Below are 21,152 nucleotides of genomic sequence, written 5' to 3' on the forward strand. Positions count from 1 at the left end.
ACTAGAAGTTGTTATGGCACAACTTTTATGCCTGCTGCCTGCACTGTGTATAAAGTGAGTTGTCTAGAGAAATCTTTCTCAAACTTTCACTTGCACACATGTCACCTGGGGATCTTATTAAAATGCAGGTCCTGATTCAGTAGAGCTCCCTGTGATACTAATGGGGATACCCACTGACCATACTTTGGGTGGTAAGGCCACAGACTCCAGTTTCTCCCCAGATGTGTTGCTGCTGTTTTAGGTGGGGCTTACGGTGGGATTATCCCATCCACTGTGGGTCAGTTTGCTTCCCGATGCCTGCCTACCAGATTCCTGGGGTGTTAGAGATCATTGTGACAACCAGCCCCACTCGCCACTTAACAAACGCTTCTGTAGAAAGCAGCTCCGACAGTTGGTTTGGGTGGCTACCCTTAGGTTGGTTAGGCAGGCGCAAGCAGGCGTGCGCAAGTGGGGAGCTGAGGGCCATGGTGGGGTTCATTTAGTAGATAAGCAGAGCAGGGATATTGATCGCTGAATCTCCTCTTCCCTCAAGCCCAGAAGCTGTGGCTGCCCTGGCGTCTCTCCAGCTGCCTGCAGGCCGCACCATGAGCCCCCAGGAGGTAGAAGGGTTGATGGAGCAGACGGTGCGGCAGGTGCAAGAGACGCTGAACCTAGAGGCAGATGTGGCTCAGCACCTTTTGGCTCATTCCCACTGGGGTGCTGAACAGCTGCTGCAGAGCTACAGTGATAACCCTGAGCCACTGCTGCTGGCAGCTGGGCTGTGTGTACCCCAGGCCCAGGAGGCCCCCGCACGCCCTGACCACTGCCCTGTCTGTGTCAGCCCCCTGGAGCCTGACGACGACTTGCCCTCTCTCTGCTGCATGCACTACTGCTGCAAGGTGAGGCCCCGCCTGCCCCTCTCCTGCCCCTCTTCTGCCCCTTTCCTGCCCCACACAATTCCTCGTGAACTCTGGGCTTCTAGCCCAGCATTGCCATTTCCTAACCTGGGCAGTGTCGGACAAGGCTCTTCGTCCCTCTGAAACTGGTTTTGTCATCTAAAAGTGGCGCCCCTAGCCTCAACACTCTGAAGAGTGGTTGTTGTTAGGATCCAGTGAAATGTATAAGTGGCTCTAAAACTTTGCCAGTGGCAAAGTTTTAATAGGTGAATATGCTAATAATATGCTAAAATATGCTGGTGGCATATTGTCATCACTGGGAGCTTTTAAAAAGTCCTCATGCTCAAACTGTTAAATTGGAATCTCTGGAGGTGAAACCCAGGCATCTGGAGTTTTAAAAATTCCTTAGGTGACTCCAGTGTTCAGCCAGGTTTGAGAACTATAGATAGATAGGTAGATAGATAGATAGATAGATAGATAGATAGATAGATGGGTAGCACACGCATACATGTAAAATATACATCAAGGCACTTCATAAATGGGAAGTGCTATTACATTGATGATGACTATAGGTTTCTGTTTCCTAATTATCATTCAAGTCCCTTTATCTCAGAACATGAGAAAAGCACAGAAGTCAAGGGAATTATGGGAAGCCAGATCTTGCTACTGTACAGCTGAGCAGAGGAGGCTGTAGATGGGGGAGTGAGTTGTCTTCAGTGGTGGGGGAGAGGGGCCGAGGTGCAGGGGACCAGAGTGCTGAGTGTCCCATGTTCCCTGCCTCACAGCTCTTAGAACTGATGCCAAGCCCAAACACATCAACTTAACAGGATGAGCGCGCTTGTTGCCCTGAATCTAGCTGCCTCTCCCAACAGCGTCTCCCCAGTGGTGGGTGATCTGGGACGCGTGCATTGGCATGTGTGTGTACGTGTACTTTTCCTCCTTCCTTTTTTGCTCTGCTTCAAGTTACTCTTCTCACACGGTTGCCTGTGCCCCCCTTTTCCTGGTTCTTAATTATTTCCTTCCCACTTTCACTTTTTCATTCAACTAATGTTTGTCATGAACTCACAGTGTGCACAGCACCGGGTGCTATATGAGGGGGTGGGAAAATCCAAGCCAGAAATGACCCAAGGGCTAATAATATCAGCAGCTAATATTTATGGGGGATGCATTCTGGGCCGTTCTGCTGTTATATATGCATTATCTTGCTTAATTCCCATGAAAGTTGTGTGAGGTCGGTATTTTTACCATCCCCATTTTGCTGGTGACAGATGGAGGCGCCTGAAGGAGAAGTCACCTGCCCAAGGTCAGGATTTGGACTTTGGCAGTCTTGCTCCAGGGCCCTCCCTCATGCTTTTATGACAAGTGAGGGGAAGGAAATACAACAGGGTCATGTCATAGGAAGTGACTGAGGTGAGGAGTGGGGGGAGAGTCCCTGTCAGGGACTTTAGATTGGGGAGGCCAGGGAAGGCTGTCCTTGAAGAGGTGACTATTTGGTGGAAGAGTGTGGCAGACAGAGGGGACAGCAATTGCAAAGAAGCTGAGACTGGTGGCTAAAGCACAGTGATGTGGTGGGACAGTGGAGGGAGAGATTTGGGAGGGAGACAGACCCAGTGGGGTTGGGATTGGCATACAGTGGGCTTGACTTTATGGAAAGCCACGATGGAGTTAAGCAGGGGAGTAATTGGATCTGATTTTCATTTTCTAAAAGATCACCATGTGTGGAAGAAAGGGTTGGGCAGATCTTGTGTGGAAGCAGGGGCACCTGTTGGGAGACTGTTGTATAAAGAGGCAGGAAGCGGTGGGTGTTTTCCCAGCGTTCGCAGTGAAGAGAGAAGGGGACAGATTGGGGTACGTCAGGAGGCAGAGCTGACAGGGCTTGGTGGAGCTGATGGGGGGCTTAGGACAAAGGAATCAAGGGTACTTCCTGGGTTTCTGACCAGAGCATCTGGGTGGATGAGACATGTCATCGTCTACTGAATTTAGCAAGCTGTTGGGGCTGGGGCTGGGTGTGGAGGGCAGGTTTTTGAGGGAAAATTAAGTCTGTTCTGACCATGTGAAGTTTGAGCTTCTTGTTGGATACCTGTGTGGGACTGGACAGCAGAATTTGGAATTAAGTGGAGAGGCCTAGCTGGCATCCTGCAGAGAGAGAGAAGCAGGTCCAGAGTGCTGAGCTGTACAGATCCCCCTGTAGAGATGGAACGACAGGGAAAGTGAGAAAAACAGGCTAATTGGAGATGTCCCAGCCAAAGAGGAGCCTATGTTTAAGTCACAGCTGAGCAGCACAATGAAATGTAAGGGAACTCAGAGAAGGGAAGTCCTGGGTTTGGAGCTGTCGATGGGGGCTGTGTGTGTGTGGGGGGGTGTTCCCCGTGTGAGCCTTGAGTGACAGGCAGGGTTGGCAGGTGTGGGAGGGGAGTACAGGCTGGACGGAGACTGCATTCCCGGTGGGCTGGGCAGGGGGGACGGCAGAAGCGAGAGCAAGCCAACAGCAGAGGGGCTCCTTAGGGGAGTGGGATGGGCTCCAAACCCAGCTGCCAGCCTTTGTCCTCTGTGGCTGTAAGGGGCCCTGTTGTGCCCATATGCCTGCAAGCATGAAGTCTGAATTTGGAGTATTTTCCTGTTTTCTCTAAAAAATGCAGGAATTCTGCATTCAATTTCCCAACTTATCTGGCTTTATTTCACCATAAAAAGGGTTTTGTTTTGTTTAGTACCTTTCTTGGAGGGATCTGGGTAGGAAGACCGTTTATGGGGACAAGCAGTTTAGGGGTCAGGGGATAAAGGCCTGGTTTAGGGTGGTGCAGTGACATGGGAGCTAGAAGAGAATCCAAGAGATGTGAGGGTTCCGACACCCGTGACCAGGATGGGTGGGGGGTTCAGTAGGCGAGGCTTTTTTGTGGAGAAGAGGCTGAGTCTGGGAAGATGGGAGCATCAAGGAGCTAGGTGACCAGATGGAGCTGGGAGGAGAGGCCACAGCGGTGTTTGCAGTGTCCAAGGCCAACTACCCCACAGGGAAAAGGCACCCTACTGCCCCAGGCCTCCTTCCTCTCTGGCCTTCTTGCTCTCTCCAGATCTTTCTTAGAACTTGAATCATCTCCTTTGTCCTGATTCTCTTACCCATTCCCTCCATGTCCATCTCAACAATAATTAAAACGAGGCCACTACCCTGGCCCACACATCCTCAAAGGCAACTGTGATTTGGGCCAATCCCAGGAAAACCCATAGAAGCCAGAAAGATTAGGGTCAGTTTTGAGGTTGCTCCAGAAGCAGGCTTGTCTCTGGCCTTCCATAGTCAGGAGGGTGGTGCTAGGTTAATTACCAGGCCAAGATGTCCTCCTGTGCTGCTCCCCTGCTGTCCCTAAGCAGCCCCTCCTTTCCCCTCCAGTCTTGCTGGAATGAGTATCTGACAACTCGGATTGAGCAGAACCTTGTGCTGAATTGCACCTGCCCCATCGCCGACTGCCCTGCACAGCCCACTGGAGCCTTCATTCGGGACATTGTCTCCTCCCCAGACGTCATCTCCAAGGTAGTCCCTCCTCTGCAGGAGGATTCGGTGTACAGCCAGAGGGGCAGGCCCCAGGGGGTGGGCCCACATTCCGGGTGCCGGCGGTGGGGGGGGGAGGGGGGTCCGGAGGTGTGGCATCCTGGAGAGCCATGCCCTCACCTGGTGGCACTTATGCCCCCATAGTACGAGAAGGCCCTCCTGCGTGGCTACGTGGAGAGCTGCTCCAACCTGACGTGGTGCACCAACCCCCAGGGCTGTGACCGCATCCTGTGCCGCCAGGGCTTGGGCTGCGGGACCACCTGCTCTAAATGTGGCTGGGCCTCCTGCTTCAACTGTAGCTTCCCCGAGGTGGGTGCCTGCCCAGCCCTGCCCCTGAGCAAGGCCTGTACCTCTCCTCTGCCAGCACTCTGCTCTGCCACCCCCCCCCACACACACACCATGTCTTGTCCTCACACGCTGTCACCTGGCTGAGCTCTGTTCCTCCTCCTGTAGTCCTTCACTTGTGACCTCCCTCCCTCACACACTTGCAGTGCCACCCTTGGTTAGAGCTCAGCCATGTCCTCCCCTCTTGCCCTAGGCGCACTACCCTGCCAGCTGTGGCCACATGTCCCAGTGGGTCGATGATGGCGGCTACTATGACGGCATGAGCGTGGAGGCTCAGAGCAAGCACCTGGCCAAGCTCATCTCCAAGCGCTGTCCCAGCTGCCAGGCTCCCATTGAGAAGAATGAGGGGTGTCTGCAGTAAGAGGGGGTACTGTGGTCATTGGTGGGGTCAGAGAGCATGGGAGAGGGTGGGAGTCCTGGTGGTATGGAGGGGCTGTGGGGCTGAACAGAGCTGAGCAAAGGAGGCGGCCTCCAGTCATTCCTGCATCTTTTTTTTTTTTTTTAATTTATTTTGAGCGAGAGCGTGGACAGGGAAGGGGCAAAGAGAGGGAGAGAGAATCCCAAGATGGCTCTACGCTGTCAGTGCAGAGCCAGTTGCGTGAACCGTGAGATCACGACCTGGGCCGAAATTAAGAGTTGGATGCTTAACCGACGGAGCCACCCGGGCGCCCCCAGTGACTCCTGCATCCTAATGCTCCTTCCCCTGCCTTTATTTTTTTAATTTTTAATTTCTTGAAATGTTTATTCATTTTTGAGAGAGTGGTGTGTGCACAAGCAGGGGAGGGCAGAGAGAGGGGAACAGAGGATCCAAAGCGGGCTCTGCACTGACAGCAGAGAGCCTGATGCTGAGGGGTTGGAACGCACAAAATGAGATCATGACCTGAGCCCAAGTCAGAAACCCAACTGACTGAGCCACCCAGGCACCCCACCCCCGCTTTGAAGTTTGCACTGTAAGGGGCTCAGAAGCAAGGGTGTGCGCAGTAGGCATTGATGAGGTTAAGGAGACTGTAAGGGCATGGAGGGGGCAGGGGCGTGTTCTGTGGGGCACCCACGCCCTCGGTGTTCCCGGTGTGGCCCCGGCCAGGAGCCCTCTGACCAGCCAGCTTCCTCCATAGCATGACGTGTGCCAAATGCAACCATGGATTTTGCTGGCGCTGCCTCAAGTCGTGGAAGCCCAGTCACAAAGACTACTACAACTGCTCTGCCATGGTAAGGGCCGGGGCCAGGAGGAGGCCCAAGGGCAGTCAGGATGGGATGCTGCTGCTGGGCCCTGGGTGTCCTGAGCAGCTGAACAGCTGTTGGGACAGAGGCTCAGTGGGAAGACAGAAGCCACCTGGGCCTACAGGTGCTGGAAGTTCTGTCCTGGGAGGTCTATATTCTCAGGAGGCACCAGGCCAGAGCAGAGCAGGTGCCGTGCGTCAGAGCCTGGCACCAGTGCCAGGGCGTTTGCCCACACCTCAGCCTCACCTGTACCAGGGGATAATAATGTGACCTGCTTCACAGAGTTAGGATTAAATGATGAGGTCTGGGTGAGGTGTCAGAAGGCCTCCACGCAGGGTACCTAGTGTGTTAACCCCATCCTGCCCAGCAAAGCACCCTAGAGCCCTCTCAACCTGCCCTTACCAGGTAAGCAAAGCAGCTCGCCAGGAGAAGCGGTTTCAGGACTATAACGAGAGGTGTACTTTCCATCACCAGGCCCGGGTGAGCAGGGAGGAAACAGTTGTGTCGGTGAGAAGGTCAGAGGGCTGGGGTGGATGGCCAGGCAGGGGCCAAAGATCCAAACTGGGTGGGTGCTGTTCTGACGGGGTGGGGGAGGGCTGCACGCAGCAGCGCTGATCCGCCTTCGCCTGCACAGGAGTTCGCCGTGAGCTTGCGGAACCGCGTGTCTGCCATCCACGAGGTGCCCCCACCCAAGTCCTTCACCTTCCTCAGTGACGCCTGCCGGGGCCTGGAGCAGGCTCGCAAGGTGGTGGTGGTGCAGGCCGGGGAGGGGGTGCGGGGGATGTGCCAAGGGGCTCTGGTGGGCTGGGCCGCTTTCCTCTAACCTGCCTGGATGGAGGGAATGAGGAAGCAGGGAGGCCCCCTGGCCTGAGCAGGGAAAGGGCTGACTCGGGCTCCCACAGGTGCTGGCCTATGCCTGCGTGTACAGCTTCTACAACCAGGACACAGAGCACATGGATGTGGTGGAGCAGCAGACCGAGAACCTGGAGCTGCACACCAACGCCCTGCAGATCCTCCTAGGTGAGGCCTGGCCTCCTGCCTGCTCACTCCCACCTCCTGCCCACCTCCCCGCTCTGAGCAGTCCATCCCCGCAGTGGGTGAAACAGCACCCCCCTCCCAGCTCCCCACTGTGCTCTGTCCTCTTCCTCCACCTACTTCTTCACAGCCTTACAGATGCAGATATATCGGCCTTTTAAAGTCAGGTATGAAGGTGGGTGGTACATGCCATGCCGTCAGGTGCCTAAGGGCTTCACCTGACCGGTTTGATTACCATCTGTCCCCCTCTGCTATGATGTAGCCCGCCCCCAGAATAGGTATCTAGGGCTATGCCTGGTAGGTGTTGATAGAACTTGGTAGATGTTCGGTAGGTGTTTGTTGAAGGAAGGAATGGCAGGAATGGAAGAAGGGAGGGAGCTCCTGTGCCCTGCCCTCTCTGCAGAGGAGACGCTGCTGCGGTGCAGAGACCTGGCCTCATCCCTGCGCCTCCTGCGGGCAGACTGCCTCAGCACGGGCCTGGAGCTGCTCCGGAGGATCCAGGAGAGGCTGCTGGCTATCCTGCAGCATTCTACCCAGGTATGTGGCCCGACCCCGGGCCCCCTGGGCCCAGCACAGCCCCTGCCCTAGGGGCATCCAAAAGGAAAGGCAGGGAGGGTGAAACATGTTTGGAGACACGGGCTTGCGCCCCAGCTCCTAGGCCAGCCTGTTGGATGTGGTTGGACCCTGCCACTTAACCACCTGGTGAGTGCTGCAAGAGAGTTAGCCCCGATCAAGGGTATTTGCCCAGATGCTTATCAAAATCACTTGGGGAACTTTTTCATACCTCTCAGATGTAGACTCAGTATCCCCGGAGTGGGTGCCAGGGGACTGGGATCCTCCGAGTAAGGGATCTCTGAGGTTCTTCCCAGCTCTAATACACTGATGTTGCATCTAAACTATGAGTCCTGCCCTCAGGGAGCTTACAGACGAGTAAGTAACTTGGGCAGACAAGACGTGAACATACACTGCCAGCTCCTGAAGCACGGGGGCGGTGTGCCTCACCATCGCAATCTGTGTCCCTGGAGACTGCCTGAGTTACGTTTCACAAAGGCATCGGTTTGTGGAGTCCTGGGATGAGGGAGGGACGAGGAGGTGGGAGCATTCTTGCCGGGAGCCTGGCACCTAGAGCAGAGGGAGTAGGCCCTCAGAGAATGTTCATTGAAGGAATGATGGGCAGAGGCCCAATGTCCTCTACTCTCCCACTTCCCACATCTCCCTGTCTCCTTGCCAGGACTTCCGGGTGGGTCTGCAGAGCCCATCATTAGAGGCCCGCGAGGCGAAAGGATCCAATGTGCCTGGCAGTCAGTGAGTAGGGTGGGCAGAGCCATGGCGAGGGAGTGGGGGATGCTAGGCTTCTTCTGGGGCTGAGTGTGGCTCTCTCCCTTGCTAGGCCGCAGAGCTCCTCGGGGCTGGAGGTGGATGAAGAGGAGGAGGAGGAGGAAGATGATGAGGATGATGTGCCTGAGTGGCAGCAGGATGAGTTTGATGAGGAGCTGGACAATGATAGCTTCTCCTATGACGAGTCTGAGAACCTGGACCGAGACACTTTCTTCTTCGGTGACGAGGAGGATGATGATGAAGCCTATGACTGAGGGCCAGGACGCAGGAACACCTGGAGCCACCTCAGAGTCACGGGGGCCAAGGGGTGAAGTCACCCCTTCCTGCCATTGTTGGGGGAAGCAATCCCCAGTGTCTCCAGTACCTTCTGTTTACCGAATAAACTTTTAACATACTTCTCTGGAAGCAGGCTGACACAGGTGCGTCCCCAAAGGCTAGTGTCAACTCCCTACTCCCTCCACACACCCCCCTCCTCATTGTTCACTTTTTTTTTTTTTTTTTTTACCTCCAGACTCTTGTGTTCTCAGAGAAGGTCCAAAGCAGACCCACTGGACCTAAATTGACAAAGGGAAATGAAAGTCTACATGGTTCAGGGCCAGGCGTAGGCCTGCCCGCTTGCCCCAGACCCAGCCTAGCATCAGAGACAGACAAACAGCCACCCCCCACCCCAGCCCAACCTTCCCATACTCTTCAGTGTTCCTGGCAGGAGCTTGACGGCATTAGATAGTACCCTCTCTTGCGGATCTACAGAATGTTTAATGTTCTCTACGTCTTGAAGTGAAATGCAGCAGGAAAAGGATATTATTGAGGACTGATCCCATGCCACCACTCACAGACATAAAGTTAGAATTTTAAACATACCTTTTAATTTGGAACTGGGGCTAGGAGGCAGGAAGGGCACTAGGGCAGAGTCTGGGATTAGAACGTAACAGAGCAGGGTTAAGCCAAGCGGTTGGGTCAGGGGTGACAGCTGCCTGCTAGAGGAGGGTCAGCCTCAAAGTATCGATCCAGCATGGCCTCCACCTGTCCCTCTTCATAGTCTAACACCTGGAACCTCGAGCCGTCTGCCGCTCCCCGGATCATGGCTGAAAGCACTGAGCAGGGTGGAGGAAAGTAATGGTGGCTCCCATCTACACTCCCCTGCCCCCACCTCCGCTCCCCTCCCTGTCCCATTTTGGGGGTAGGCACTGTACCCAGAGCCCCCTCAGGGAAGGAGCTGAGGGCTGGGTCCACAGAAAGCTGGGGTGGAAAAGGGGCCATCCAGGGCTTGAAGTGCTCACCTCGGCCAGATTGTGGACGGAACAGGCACAGAATTCGCTTATTGAGGGCCATGGCCCGGCCCAACTCATAGCCTACCCCCAACGACGGTTGGGTCACTTCTGCCACCACCACTGGGAAGAAAAGAGACTAAGGCTCAATACCCGGGGCTTGTGAGGGAGAAATGACAAGACTCTGGGTGTGGTGAGAAGAGAACTCTGGGAGTCCCTTCTAGGTGTGGACGGGATCTAACATCCCAGAGGAGTTTGTGGATAGGAGGTGCGAGGGTGGGGGGAACTGCTCACCATCTGCCTGCTGCAGCCAGGCCAGGTCCCGCTCATGGATGAAACTGTCACCTACAGTAGCCTCTTCCCCTGTGGATGAGGAAAAGCTGATCAAGGCCAAGCCCCTGCCTGGTCCTCAGCACTCAGTACCTCTCCTATGCCCTTGCCACCCCCACATTCACCCTGCCGCATGCTAGGTGACCAGGGACCCACCCAACACTAAGGTTCCATGAAAAGGAGTAAGGAAATGAAATAACCACAAGAAAGATTCAATCCCATGCTAGGAGGGATGTGTGATTAGGGCCAGATGAGTGACACAGATGAGATTAAAGGAAGGACTATACCTCAGTGTGTGACAGGGATCAGAGATGGAAAGGAGGAGGAATATCCTCCTCCAGTGCGGGATGGAAATGGGCAGTAGCAAGAGAACGCCCGTGCAAAGAAGGATGAACAAGTAGGGAGCCTGAGTGGCTCTCGAGGTTTGGTGGGTGCCAGAATCAGCCGAGAGCTCGATGTGAGGTGAGGCTGCTTCAGGAGCTCTTCAGAGGAGTGTGAACCGCACCAAACTTTGAGCACCAGTGCTGTAATACAGCCCATGACCAGTAGGAGGTGGCGGAAAGGAAGGTAGGAGAGGCTCTGACTGGGATCAGTATCTCATTTCCAGCTTGATTAAACGTTAGCTCCGGAATCAGAGCAGAATCACTGGAGAGTCCGTTAAAAATGAATTCTAAGCCTTCAACCCAGACTGTGCTATGTGAATCTGCATTTTAAACAAGTTCCCTCAGACTTCCTTTGAGCACACTGAAGTTCCGGAACCAGTAGGTGGGCGTGGACGGGACTAGCGGTGAAACCAAACGAACCTTAAGCTTCTGGGTCCTGCACTTGCACAAGCCCTTCCCAACGCCCTAGCAATTTTGTGATTTCACCTTTTTAAAGAGGGCTCCCAGAACTGCATTAGATATTACAAATCCTGGACCCGCTCCTTGGTCGGGCGAGGGGAAAAAAAAGGTTTTCTGAGAAGAAGTTACGAGAGTTTTGGCGCGATTTTCAAAGTAGAAAACTCGCCGAGATTCCAGACCAAATCTGATCAAAGCAATATTTTTGAAAGATCCAGCAGCCAGGAAGTAGCCTGATGAGAGTACGTGAGAGAAGGTGGTGGCAAGAATTGGGGTCCTTCGGGCCCAAGACAGGGCGGATATCTTGACCGCAAAGGGGGATAAGCTTGATCTTAGGTAGGGGAGCAGATGCCAGCGGGAAGCTGAGAACTGAAGCAGCCCCATTCACTCCCATTCTGCTCCTTCCTGCTCAGTCCCTGGTGAAGTTCTCCAGGAAAGAATCGAGGTCAAGATAACAAATGAATGCGGAGACTGAGCTCCCACCCGCAAGTTCACGGGACCCACGCGGTCCGAACCTCGGCTCCCCTTCCCCGCTGGGCAGGAGGGAGGGCTCCGGGCCGTAGGGACGCGCGGCCGGCCGGTGGTCCGATGGCCGCCGCCGAGCGGAGTGCAATCTCGGTAGCGAGGCTGGACCGACCCGCTCCCCCGCCGCCCGCGCCCCGGGCCCGGCCGCGCGCGTCCCGCCTCTCGCCTCACCGCGCGCGCTCAGCTCCTTGGCCGCCACGTGCTCCGTGAGCACCGCCCCGAAGCGCCGCAGCCGAGACACGATCCGTTCGTACAGCGCCCAGTCCTCGCGTCCGCCGCGGATGCTCCCGCAGAAGTACAGGGCCTGGCGGCCCCCCTGGCCCGGCTCCCCGCATTCCCGCGCTCTGGCCTCCGCCGCCGCCATCCTCGCCGCCGCCGCCGTCTCTCCGTTTCCCGCGCCAGGGGGCGCCCGCTCGCGGCCACGTGACTCGGCCGGCCCTCCCTGGGTCCGGGGAGAGCCCTCCTGCGACTGGCGGCGAGCTGGGAGCGTGGCATTAGCCTCCAGACGCTGAGGACAGCACGGGCCAGGGGCGGAAACCCACCGCCCCGACTTCGTCACTGCAGCTTGCCTCCCACCCCCACCCGGTCCTGTTGGCCTTGGCCTTTCCCATCTCAGCTAGACGCAAGTGCATCATTCCCTGGTGATTCTTACCTCGCGGACCCCATCTCCTACTACTACCACTCACTTTTCTGCAGCCACGCTGGCTTTCCTGGCTGTTCTTCAAGTATGCTGGCCATGCCCTTGCCTCAGAGCCTTTGCATTTGCTGTTCCCTGGAACTCTTTTTCTCCCAGGTAGTTCCCTGGAGCGTTCCCTCAGCTCTTCCAAGTCTGTTCACGGGTCACCTTCCCTGACCACCCTATTCAACATGGCAGGCTCCTATTCCCAGAACTCCCCATCGCCCTTCCCTGCCTTACCTTTTCTCCTCAAACCCATGAACTGTGTCATCATGATCTGAGCCGAACTCGAGTTAGAGGCTTAATGACGGAGCCACCCAGGCACCCTTGTTGTATGTCTTTCTATGCCCAGTAGAATATAAGTCCCCAGGAGGGCAGGAACTTTTACAGTTTTGTTTACTGCTATATCCCTGGGTTCTAGAACTGTACTTGGCACATAGGAACGATTTACCAAATATTTGTTAATGCATGAGTGGATTCAAATGAGAAGTTATATTTGCAGCACGTTGTAATCTGCTCCGCCCTGTTGTAGGCTGACAGAAGCAGGAGCTCCAGGGAGGCTGGCAAACACACCATTATTCACTGGTGGTAACAATGGTCTCCCCCTCATTTTACTATGAAAATAACACAAATATAGGACCAAAAAATCAAACGGAACAAGAGAGTACCTGGTGGAAAGTGAGTCCTGAGACCCCAATCCCATTCCCTAGAGAAAAGCACTGTCATGCTTCCTTCTGAATTCTTCCTGAATGATAACTGTAAAATACCTAAGTATGGGTTACAGAGCTGACATAATTTTTAAAAATGCAAAAGACACAAGGGTGCCTGGCTGGCTCAGTTGGAAGAGCGTGTGACTCTTGACCTCGGGGTTGTGAGTTCAAGCCCCACATTGGGTGTAGAGATTACTTAAATAAATAAATAACCAAACAAGAAATGCAGGGGCGCCTGGGTGGCTCAGTCCGTTAAGCATCCAACTCTTGATGTTGGCTCAGGTCACCATCTCAGGGTTGATGAGATTCTCTCTTGGGATGCTCTCTCTCCCTTTCTCTCTGTGTCTCCCCCACTTGCGTGCATGCACATGCACTCTCTGTCTCAAGATAAGTGAATAAATAAACACTTTTTTAAAAAATGCAAAGACACAAAGAGAAGGCAAAGAGATTTTAGTATATCTCTGTCCTCCATGGGCACGGCCACAGATAGCCGGACCGTGGGGCAAACATGTATGTGGAGCCATGCATTAGGGCCCCAGGCTCTCTCTCATACACATTCACATACACCTCTAGGAAAGAAGCTTCGTGTGCCAGCTCTCTGCTGTCAGCTCAGAGCCAGCTTTGGATCCTGTCACCCTCTCTCTCTGCCCCTCCCCCACTTGCACGCGCACGTGTGCGCGCTCTCTCTCTCTCTCTCTCTCAAAAATAAACATTAAAAAAAAAGGAAGCTTCATGTGCCAGATAACTTGATGGGCAATCTCCTTTCCCCTCCTGATTCTTGCCACACTTTCCCATAGGAGAGGAACCCACGTACACACGTACACACAAAGCATCCTGTCTCTGCCTCTATGTCTTAAAGAAAATAAACCAGCCTCTCTCTCCTTAGGGTCACACCTGTGATGTGGCTGCCATTCCCCGTTCGACCTCAGGCTGAAGGCGAAAGAGTAGAAGGAATATTTTGTGTTTCTCCAAATGGTAAAACAAAGCCCTGAAATTGGTTCTATATCCACTGTCAGATGGGTGAGGACGCAGACCCAGCTGTGGCTTGCAGCTCAGACCCTCCAGCTCAGTGCAAGGAGGCCTGAGGTGGAGGGAGGGGGCACTAAGTGGTGGATGGGGGGCCGGGGGAGGGGGGCACTCTAGTGAGACAGCCCGATGGAGGACAGTATCTCACCACATGACAGGAGGCCAGAATCAAGTCCTAATTCAGTTTCTGGCGAGCTCTGTGACCTTGAGCACATCCCTTAAGCCCTCTGAGCTTCAGTTTCCTCATCTCTAAGTAGGAAACGTTATGCTGCCTTTACTTATGCATTTTGAGTATGATGCAATTCCCCTGAAGTATATGAGAGCACTTTACAAAACACAAATGCTCTACAAATCTAAGTCATTGTTCAGTTCAACAAAACTGTTTCCATTACAGACAATGTCAAACTTATATCCTAGTAGAGAGAAGAGTGGAAGAGTATATAGTGCATAATTCCATTTAAATGATCTGCGTGCTGTCTCTCTAAATAGGGTTTTTCTGGACATGTCATTTACATGGACTCATTTAATAATTTTCACAGAGGATTACTAAATTGTACACTTATAATCGATAGAATGTATTGATGTGTAAATTATACTTCATAAAGCTGTCTTTTAAAAGCAAAACTAGGGGCACCTGGGTGGCTCAGTTGGTTAAGCATCCGACTCTTGATTTAGGCTCAGATCATGATCCCACGTTCATGGGATTGGGCTCCACATTGGGCTCCATGCTGAGCATGGAGCCTGCTCAAGATTCTCTCCCTCCCTACTGCCATCACTCATGCTTTCTTTCTAAAAAAAATAAGTAAAACTAGGGGTACTTAGGTGGCTCAGTGGGTTGAGTGTCCGACTTTGGCTTAGGTCATGATCTGGCAGTCCATGAGTTCGAGCCCTGTGTTAGGCTCTGTGCTGAGCGCTCAGAGCCTGAAGCCTGCTTTGGATTCTGTGTCTCCCTCTCTCTCTGCCCCTCCCCCACTCATGCTCTGTCTCTCTGTCTCAAAAAAAAAAAATGTTAAAAAAAATTTTTAAATAAAATAAGTAAAACTTAAAAAATAATAAATAGGGGCACTTGGGTGGCTCAGTCGGTTAAATGTGCAACTTCAGCTCAGTTCATGATCTTGTGGTTCGGGGTTCAAGCCCTGTGTTGGGCTCACTGCTGTCAGCACAGAGCCTGCTTGGGATCCTGTTTCCCTCTCTCTCTGCCCCTCCCCAGCTCAAGCTTTCTCTCCATCTCAAAAATAAGTGAAAACATTAAAAAAAAATTTTAATAAATAAATAAATAAATAAAAAGTAAAACTAAAGTATGGGAAATAAGAAATAATATAATGAGACTCAGCAATTATCGATTTGTGGCCAATCTGGTTTTATCTATATATGCCCATGTCCAATTTCCTTGCTCTACTGTTTTGCTGCAAATTCAAGATTACATTATTTTGGTTGTAAATATATTAATATGTGCTTCTAAAAGATACTCTTTTTTAAAAACATATAACCAAAATATCATTATCCCAGCTAAAATATTTGCCAAGATTTTTTAAAGTCATCAAATATTCTACCACTGTTCAAATCTCCAGTTGTCTTAAAAATGTTATAAATGTGTACAGTTTGTTTAAAAGCAGAAGCCACCTAAAATCCACGTTGTGATTGGCTGATATGTCTTTTAAGACAATTTTAACCAATATGTTGCCCCTCCATATCGTCACCTCCCAGCCCCCTCATTTGTCCTGCAGTTTCCTACAGTCTGGACCTTACTGATTATATCCCTGTGGTGTCATTTAAAGTGTTCCTCTGTCCTATAAATTGGAGTTGGATGTGGAAGCTTGATCAGATTCATAATTTTGGGCAAGACTATTTCACAGGTGTACTCCCATCGTGGGGCACATAGCGTCTGGATGTCCCTCTTTTGATGTTAGTAGCCAAGGATGCTCAATGCCCTGATTCATTCATTCATTCATTCATTCATTCATTCATTCCTGGGACATACCAATGAAAATTTTTTATTATAAGATAAAATCCACCTGCAGCAAACTACCTTAAAGCAAATTAATTATTATAAAACAAACACTCTCGTAACCACCATTCACATCAAGAAATAAATCTTTAGCCTCCCAGAAGTTTCCATGTGTCCTATCCCAGTGACAGCCTCTTTATTCCCTCCAAAAGTAGCCACTGCCCTTACTTTTTATAGTAAGGACCGAAAAAGGGCATAAGTAAACTTCCTTATGCTTCTTTATGGTTTTATCACCCAAACGTGCATCCCTAGTCCTATGGTTTAAATGGACTCATTTTTTATATGTTTTTAAAGTCTCTTTTAATCTACAGCTTTGAAGATACTTTTTTTTTTTTTTTTTTTTTTTTTGAGGTATTTGTTTTGTGTGAGACACTCAGTGGGCACTCAAGGAACTACAAAAAAAAGAGTACAGTCTGAAACTTTAGACTCTGGTCTGGGGAAGGGCCAGCCTTGGCTCAAGAATAGACGTCAACTAGGGGCCTCTGGGTGGCTCAGGCGGTTAAGCATCTGACTTTGGCTCAGGTCAGGATCTCACAGTTCATGAGTTTGAGCCCCACGTCAGGCTCTGTGCTGACAGCTCAGAGCCTGGAGACTGCTTCGGATTCTGTGTCTCTCTCTCTGTCTCTGCCCTTCTCCTGCTCATGATCTGTCCCTCAAAAATAAATAAACGTTAAAAAAATTTCTTTTTAAATAATAAAAAAAAAGAATAGAGGTCAGCTTAATGCCAAGCAGCAATGTGCAAAGGGTTGAACAGTTCCAGGAAAGCAGAGATCAAGCACATGGAATGTACCTTCCAATGTATCCTCCCACTTCTGCTGGTTAACACCCAGATCAAACAAACACCTGCTTCCCACCAAGAAGGAATAGCAGGGACCAGATTTACCCTCCCATTGTTCATTTTGTGCTCATTTTTTTTTTTAATGTTTGTTTATTTCTGAGACAGAGAGAGACAGAGCATGTGGGGGGGGGGGGCAGAGAGAGAGGGAGACACAGAATCTGAAGCAGGCTCCAGGCTCCGAGGCTCGGAGGCTCCGAGCACAGAGCCCAACGCGGGGCTCAAACTCACAAACCGTGAGATCATGACCTGAGCCAAAGTCGGTCGCTTAACCGACTGAGCCATCCAGGCGCCCGCCCCATCATTTGTTTGTTTTTCAAATGTGATGATGTTCCTTTCTCAGATACGTTGTAGAGAAAGCAGGGTTGAGGATCTCTCTCTCTATATATAGTGTGTGTGTGTGTGTGTGTATATATATATATATATGTACATATATATATATATATATTATCCGCTTTTAGCGGAGCTTGAACTCATGAACCATGAGGTCATGACCTGAAACGAAACCAAGAGTCAAACGCTTAATTGACTGAACGACCCAGGCATCCCTCTTTTTTTTTTTTTTTTTTTTTCTTTTTAATGCAAAGTCTCCACCCAACATGGGGCTTGAACTCAAGACCCTGAGATTAAGATTTGCGTGCTCTACCCTGTGTCAGGCTCTGTGCTGACAGCTCAGAGCCTGGAGCCTGCTTCAGATTCTGTCTCCCTCTCTCTCTGCCCCTCCCCTGCTTGCAGTCTGTCTCTCTCAAAATTAAATAAACATTAAAAAATAATTAAAAAAAAAAGATGTGCATGCTCTACTGACTGAGCCAACCAGGTGCCCCCTGGAGTCTTCCTCACCATCTCAATTGCTAGGTTGTTTTCTTGCTAGTGGCATCACTTATGATGGGAATTTTGTGCAAGGAGGGAATACCTAGACTCATACTCCACTCTTCCGTGTTAGGCATCCGTAGAGGCCAAAACAGGGAGTTCAGCCTTAATGCTCAATTTTAGATTTTTTTTTTTTGTGAATAATTATTAATTTAAAATTTTATTACAAAATATTTCAAGTATGAGTGAAGTTTGGAGAATGGTATATCAAATATCCTAGTATCCACTACTCAGGTTTTTCAAATCTTAAAATTTTGTTATATCTATTTCAGATCTATCTATGTATTATATATATTATAATATGTATTATAAATATTATCTGTTATGTATAGAATAGATATGTATGTATATAAAATCTAGGTACAATAGATATTTACATATATAACAGATAATATATCTAAAATAGATAGATAATGGATAATAGATAATATATTACCTGCATATAATCGTCTATACACATGTACACTAGATCAAACTTGGTTATATTTTTATTTTTCATTATTTTTCTCTTTTTAATTGTTTATTTATTTTTGAGAGAAAGAGAGACAGAGACTGAGAGAGATAGAGTGCCAGCTGGCGAGGGGCAGAGAAACAGGGAGACACAGAATCTGAAGCAGGCTCCAGGCTCTGAGCTGTCAGCACAGAGCCTGATGTGGGGCTCAAACTCATGAACCACAAGATCATGACCTGAACCAAAGTTGGACGCTTAACTTACTGAGCCACCCAGGTGCCCCTATATTTTTATTTTTCAAATATTCTATAGCTTTACTTTTTTTTTTTGGCCCATTTGATTTATCAATTACTGAGGTAATTTTGTTAAAATATCCCTTTGACAGTGGATTTACATTTTTTCCATGTAATTTTACCTAGTTTTACTCTGTTTTCTGAAACTATTATTAGGTGAGTGCAAGTTTAGACTTTTTATATGTTCTTGGTGGTATACTTTTTGTCCTCATGATGTGACCCACTTTTTTCCTGATAAATCCTTTGGACTTGCATATTTTTACATCTTCAGTTTTAACCTTTTTTTAATCCAATGTGTCTCTATTAAGCAGTTTATATTTGCATTTTTAAGAAACTGGTGCTCTATTAATCAATGAATTTCTTCCATTTATATTTATTGTGATTAATATTTGGATTTTTTCCTCTTATCCTCTTTTGTGCTTTATATTTACCATGCTTTTCCTTGCTCCTTTTGTTGTATGTCATGCTTTCTTTTCCGTGATTAAAAAAATTTTTTGTCACTGCATTAGTTTTAGATGTACAACATAGTGAGCTGATATATATAGATATATAGATATATATATATATACACACATACTGTGAAGTGTTCACCACAATAGGGTTAATTAACATTCATTACCACACATAGTTATAAATGCTTTTTCTTGTGATGAGAACTTTTATGATGTACTCTCTTAGCAACCCTCAAATATACAATGCAGTATTATTAACTGTAGTCACCATGCTGTACCTTACTTACCCAGGACTTATTTGTCTTATAACTGGAAGTTTATATCTTTTGATCACCTTCTTCCACTTGACTCAATGTCCCACCTCCCCTGACTCTGGTAACCACCAATTTTTCTCTGTATCTATGAATTTGTTTTTGTTGTTGGTTCAAGATGGATCATAGCCATTCTAACAAGCCTAAGGTGACGTATCATTGTGTTTGGATTTTTTAAAAAAGTAATCTGTACACCCAACATGGGGCTTGAACCTACGACCCTGAGATCAAGAGTTGTACGCTCTACCGACTGAGCCAGCCAGGCATCACAAAGATTTTATTTTTAAGTAATCTCTACACCCAATGTGTATTTTTAAGTAATTTCTACACCCAACTTATAACCCTGATATCAAGAATTGCATGCTTCACCAACTGAGCCAGCCAGGCACCCCTATCGTTGTGGTTTTGATTTGCATTTCCCCAATGATTAGTGATGTTAAGCACATTTTCATGTTCCTGTTGGCCATTTGTATGCCTTCTTTTGAAAAGTATCTGTTCAGGCCCTTTGGCCATTTTTAATTAGATCATTTTTTTGTGCTATTGAGTTTTGTGAATTCTTTATATATTTTGGATATTAACCCTTTATCAGATATATTGTTTGTAAATATTTTGTCCCATTCCATATGTTGTCTTTTCATTTTTCTGACTTTTTTGGGGGGGGGAGGAGTGGGTTTTGTTTTTGTTTTTGTTTTCTTGCCATGCAGAAGCTTTTTAGTTTGATGTAGTCCCACTTGTCTATTTATTTTTGTTGTTGCTTATACTTTAGGTGTCATATCAAGAAAAGCCCAGTGCCAATACCCATGCAAAATAGCTTTTTCCCTATGTCTTCTTCTAGGAGTTATATGGTTTCAGGTCTTACATTTAAGTCTTTAATCCAACTCGAGTTAATTTTTTGTGAGTGGTATAAAATAGGGGTTTAGTTTCATTCTTTTTTTAAAGTTTATTTATTTATTTTTGAGAGAGAAAGAGAGAGAGAGAACATGCACACACACGGGGGAGGGGCAGACAGAGAGAAGGAGACAGAGAATCCCAAGCAGGTTCCCAGCTGTCCGCACAAAGCCCGAAGTAGGGCTCAAACCCATGAACCGTGAGATCGTGACCTAAGCTGAAATCAAGAGTCAGATACTTAACCGACTGAGCCACCCAGGAGCCCCTCATTTCATTCTTCCACATGTGAATATCAGTTTTCCCAGCACCATTTATTGGAGAGATTGTCTTGTCCAAAAACAATTTTTTTTTTAATTGAAGGAGAGTTGACACACAATGTTTCAGGTGTACCACATAGTAGCTTGACAAGTCTAGACATATATTCACCACAAGTGTAGCTCCCATCTGACACCATACAACACTATTACAGTACCATTGACTATGTTCCCCATGACTTATTCCATAACTAGAAGCCTGTATCTCCCACTTCCTGTCACCCATTTTGTCCATTCTCCCACCACCTCCCCCTCTGGACACCATGTTTGTTCTCTATATTTAGGAGTCTGTGTCTCTTTTGTTGTTATTGCTTTTTGTTTGTTTTAGATTCCACATGTAAGTGAAATCACAGTGTCTCTCTCTGTCTGACATATTCCACTTAGCGTGGTGTCCTCTGTGTCCATCCATGTTGTCACAAATGGCAAGATCTTATTCTTTTTTATGGCTGAGTAATATTCCACCGTCTACATATACCACATCTTCTTTATCTATTCATGTATCGATGAGCACTTAGGTTGCTTCCATATAATGGCTATTGTAAATAATGCTGCAGTGAGCTAAGGGGTGCACATATCTTTTTAGAGTAGTGTTTTCAGGGGTGCCTGTGTGGCTCAGTTAAATGTCTGACTTAGGCTCAGGTCATGAGCTCACGGTTCATGAGTTCAAGCCCTGCGTCAGGCTCTGTGCTAACAGCTCAGAGCCTGGAGCCCGCTTCGGATTCCGTGTCTCCCTCTCTCTTTGCCCCTCCCCTGCTCACCCTCTGTCTCTCTCTCTCAAAAATAAACATTAAATAAATAAATAAAATCGTGTTTTCATTTTTCAGTTTCTTCAGATAAATACCCAGAAATGGAGTTACTGGATCATGTGGTACTTCTATTTTTTTTTTTTTATGATTTTTTTCCCCAAGTTTTTATTTAATTCCAGTCAGTTAACATACAATGTAATATTAGTTTCAGGTGTAAAATTTAGTGATTCAACACTTGCATACAACACCCGGTGC

General features: G+C 49.0%; 2 protein-coding genes across 7 annotated transcripts in view; one reads left to right on the plus strand and one right to left on the minus strand.

Annotated features, from left to right (window-relative positions):
* Positions 1-8,750, plus strand: part of CUL9 (cullin 9) — a 37,239-nt gene extending 28,489 nt beyond the window's left edge. For 5 of the 6 annotated variants that reach the window (XM_042938837.1, XM_042938833.1, XM_042938834.1 and 2 more), the window contains 11 exons: positions 533-878; positions 4,258-4,398; positions 4,561-4,725; positions 4,955-5,118; positions 5,877-5,970; positions 6,388-6,462; positions 6,617-6,727; positions 6,885-7,002; positions 7,421-7,554; positions 8,249-8,322; positions 8,408-8,750. In XM_042938837.1, coding sequence (XP_042794771.1) covers positions 533-878; positions 4,258-4,398; positions 4,561-4,725; positions 4,955-5,118; positions 5,877-5,970; positions 6,388-6,462; positions 6,617-6,727; positions 6,885-7,002; positions 7,421-7,554; positions 8,249-8,322; positions 8,408-8,609 — 1,624 coding nt within the window. In that variant the 3' untranslated portion in view covers positions 8,610-8,750. The remainder of the gene's footprint in view (positions 1-532; positions 879-4,257; positions 4,399-4,560; positions 4,726-4,954; positions 5,119-5,876; positions 5,971-6,387; positions 6,463-6,616; positions 6,728-6,884; positions 7,003-7,420; positions 7,555-8,248; positions 8,323-8,407) is intronic. The other variant, XM_042938836.1, reaches the window with a different exon arrangement.
* Positions 8,751-9,193: 443 nt separating this feature from the next.
* DNPH1 (2'-deoxynucleoside 5'-phosphate N-hydrolase 1) lies at positions 9,194-11,696 on the minus strand. The gene is made up of 4 exons (XM_042937299.1): positions 11,489-11,696; positions 9,918-9,986; positions 9,636-9,746; positions 9,194-9,449 (listed from the first exon to the last, which is right to left on the minus strand). The coding sequence occupies exons 1-4, from the start codon at positions 11,679-11,681 to the stop codon at positions 9,313-9,315; spliced, it is 510 nt and encodes a 169-aa protein (XP_042793233.1). The 5' UTR covers positions 11,682-11,696; the 3' UTR covers positions 9,194-9,312.
* Positions 11,697-21,152: the final 9,456 nt, after the last annotated feature.

The sequence above is a fragment of the Panthera leo genome, chromosome B2, assembly GCF_018350215.1.
Source record: "Panthera leo isolate Ple1 chromosome B2, P.leo_Ple1_pat1.1, whole genome shotgun sequence".
NCBI lineage: Eukaryota > Metazoa > Chordata > Mammalia > Carnivora > Felidae > Panthera > Panthera leo.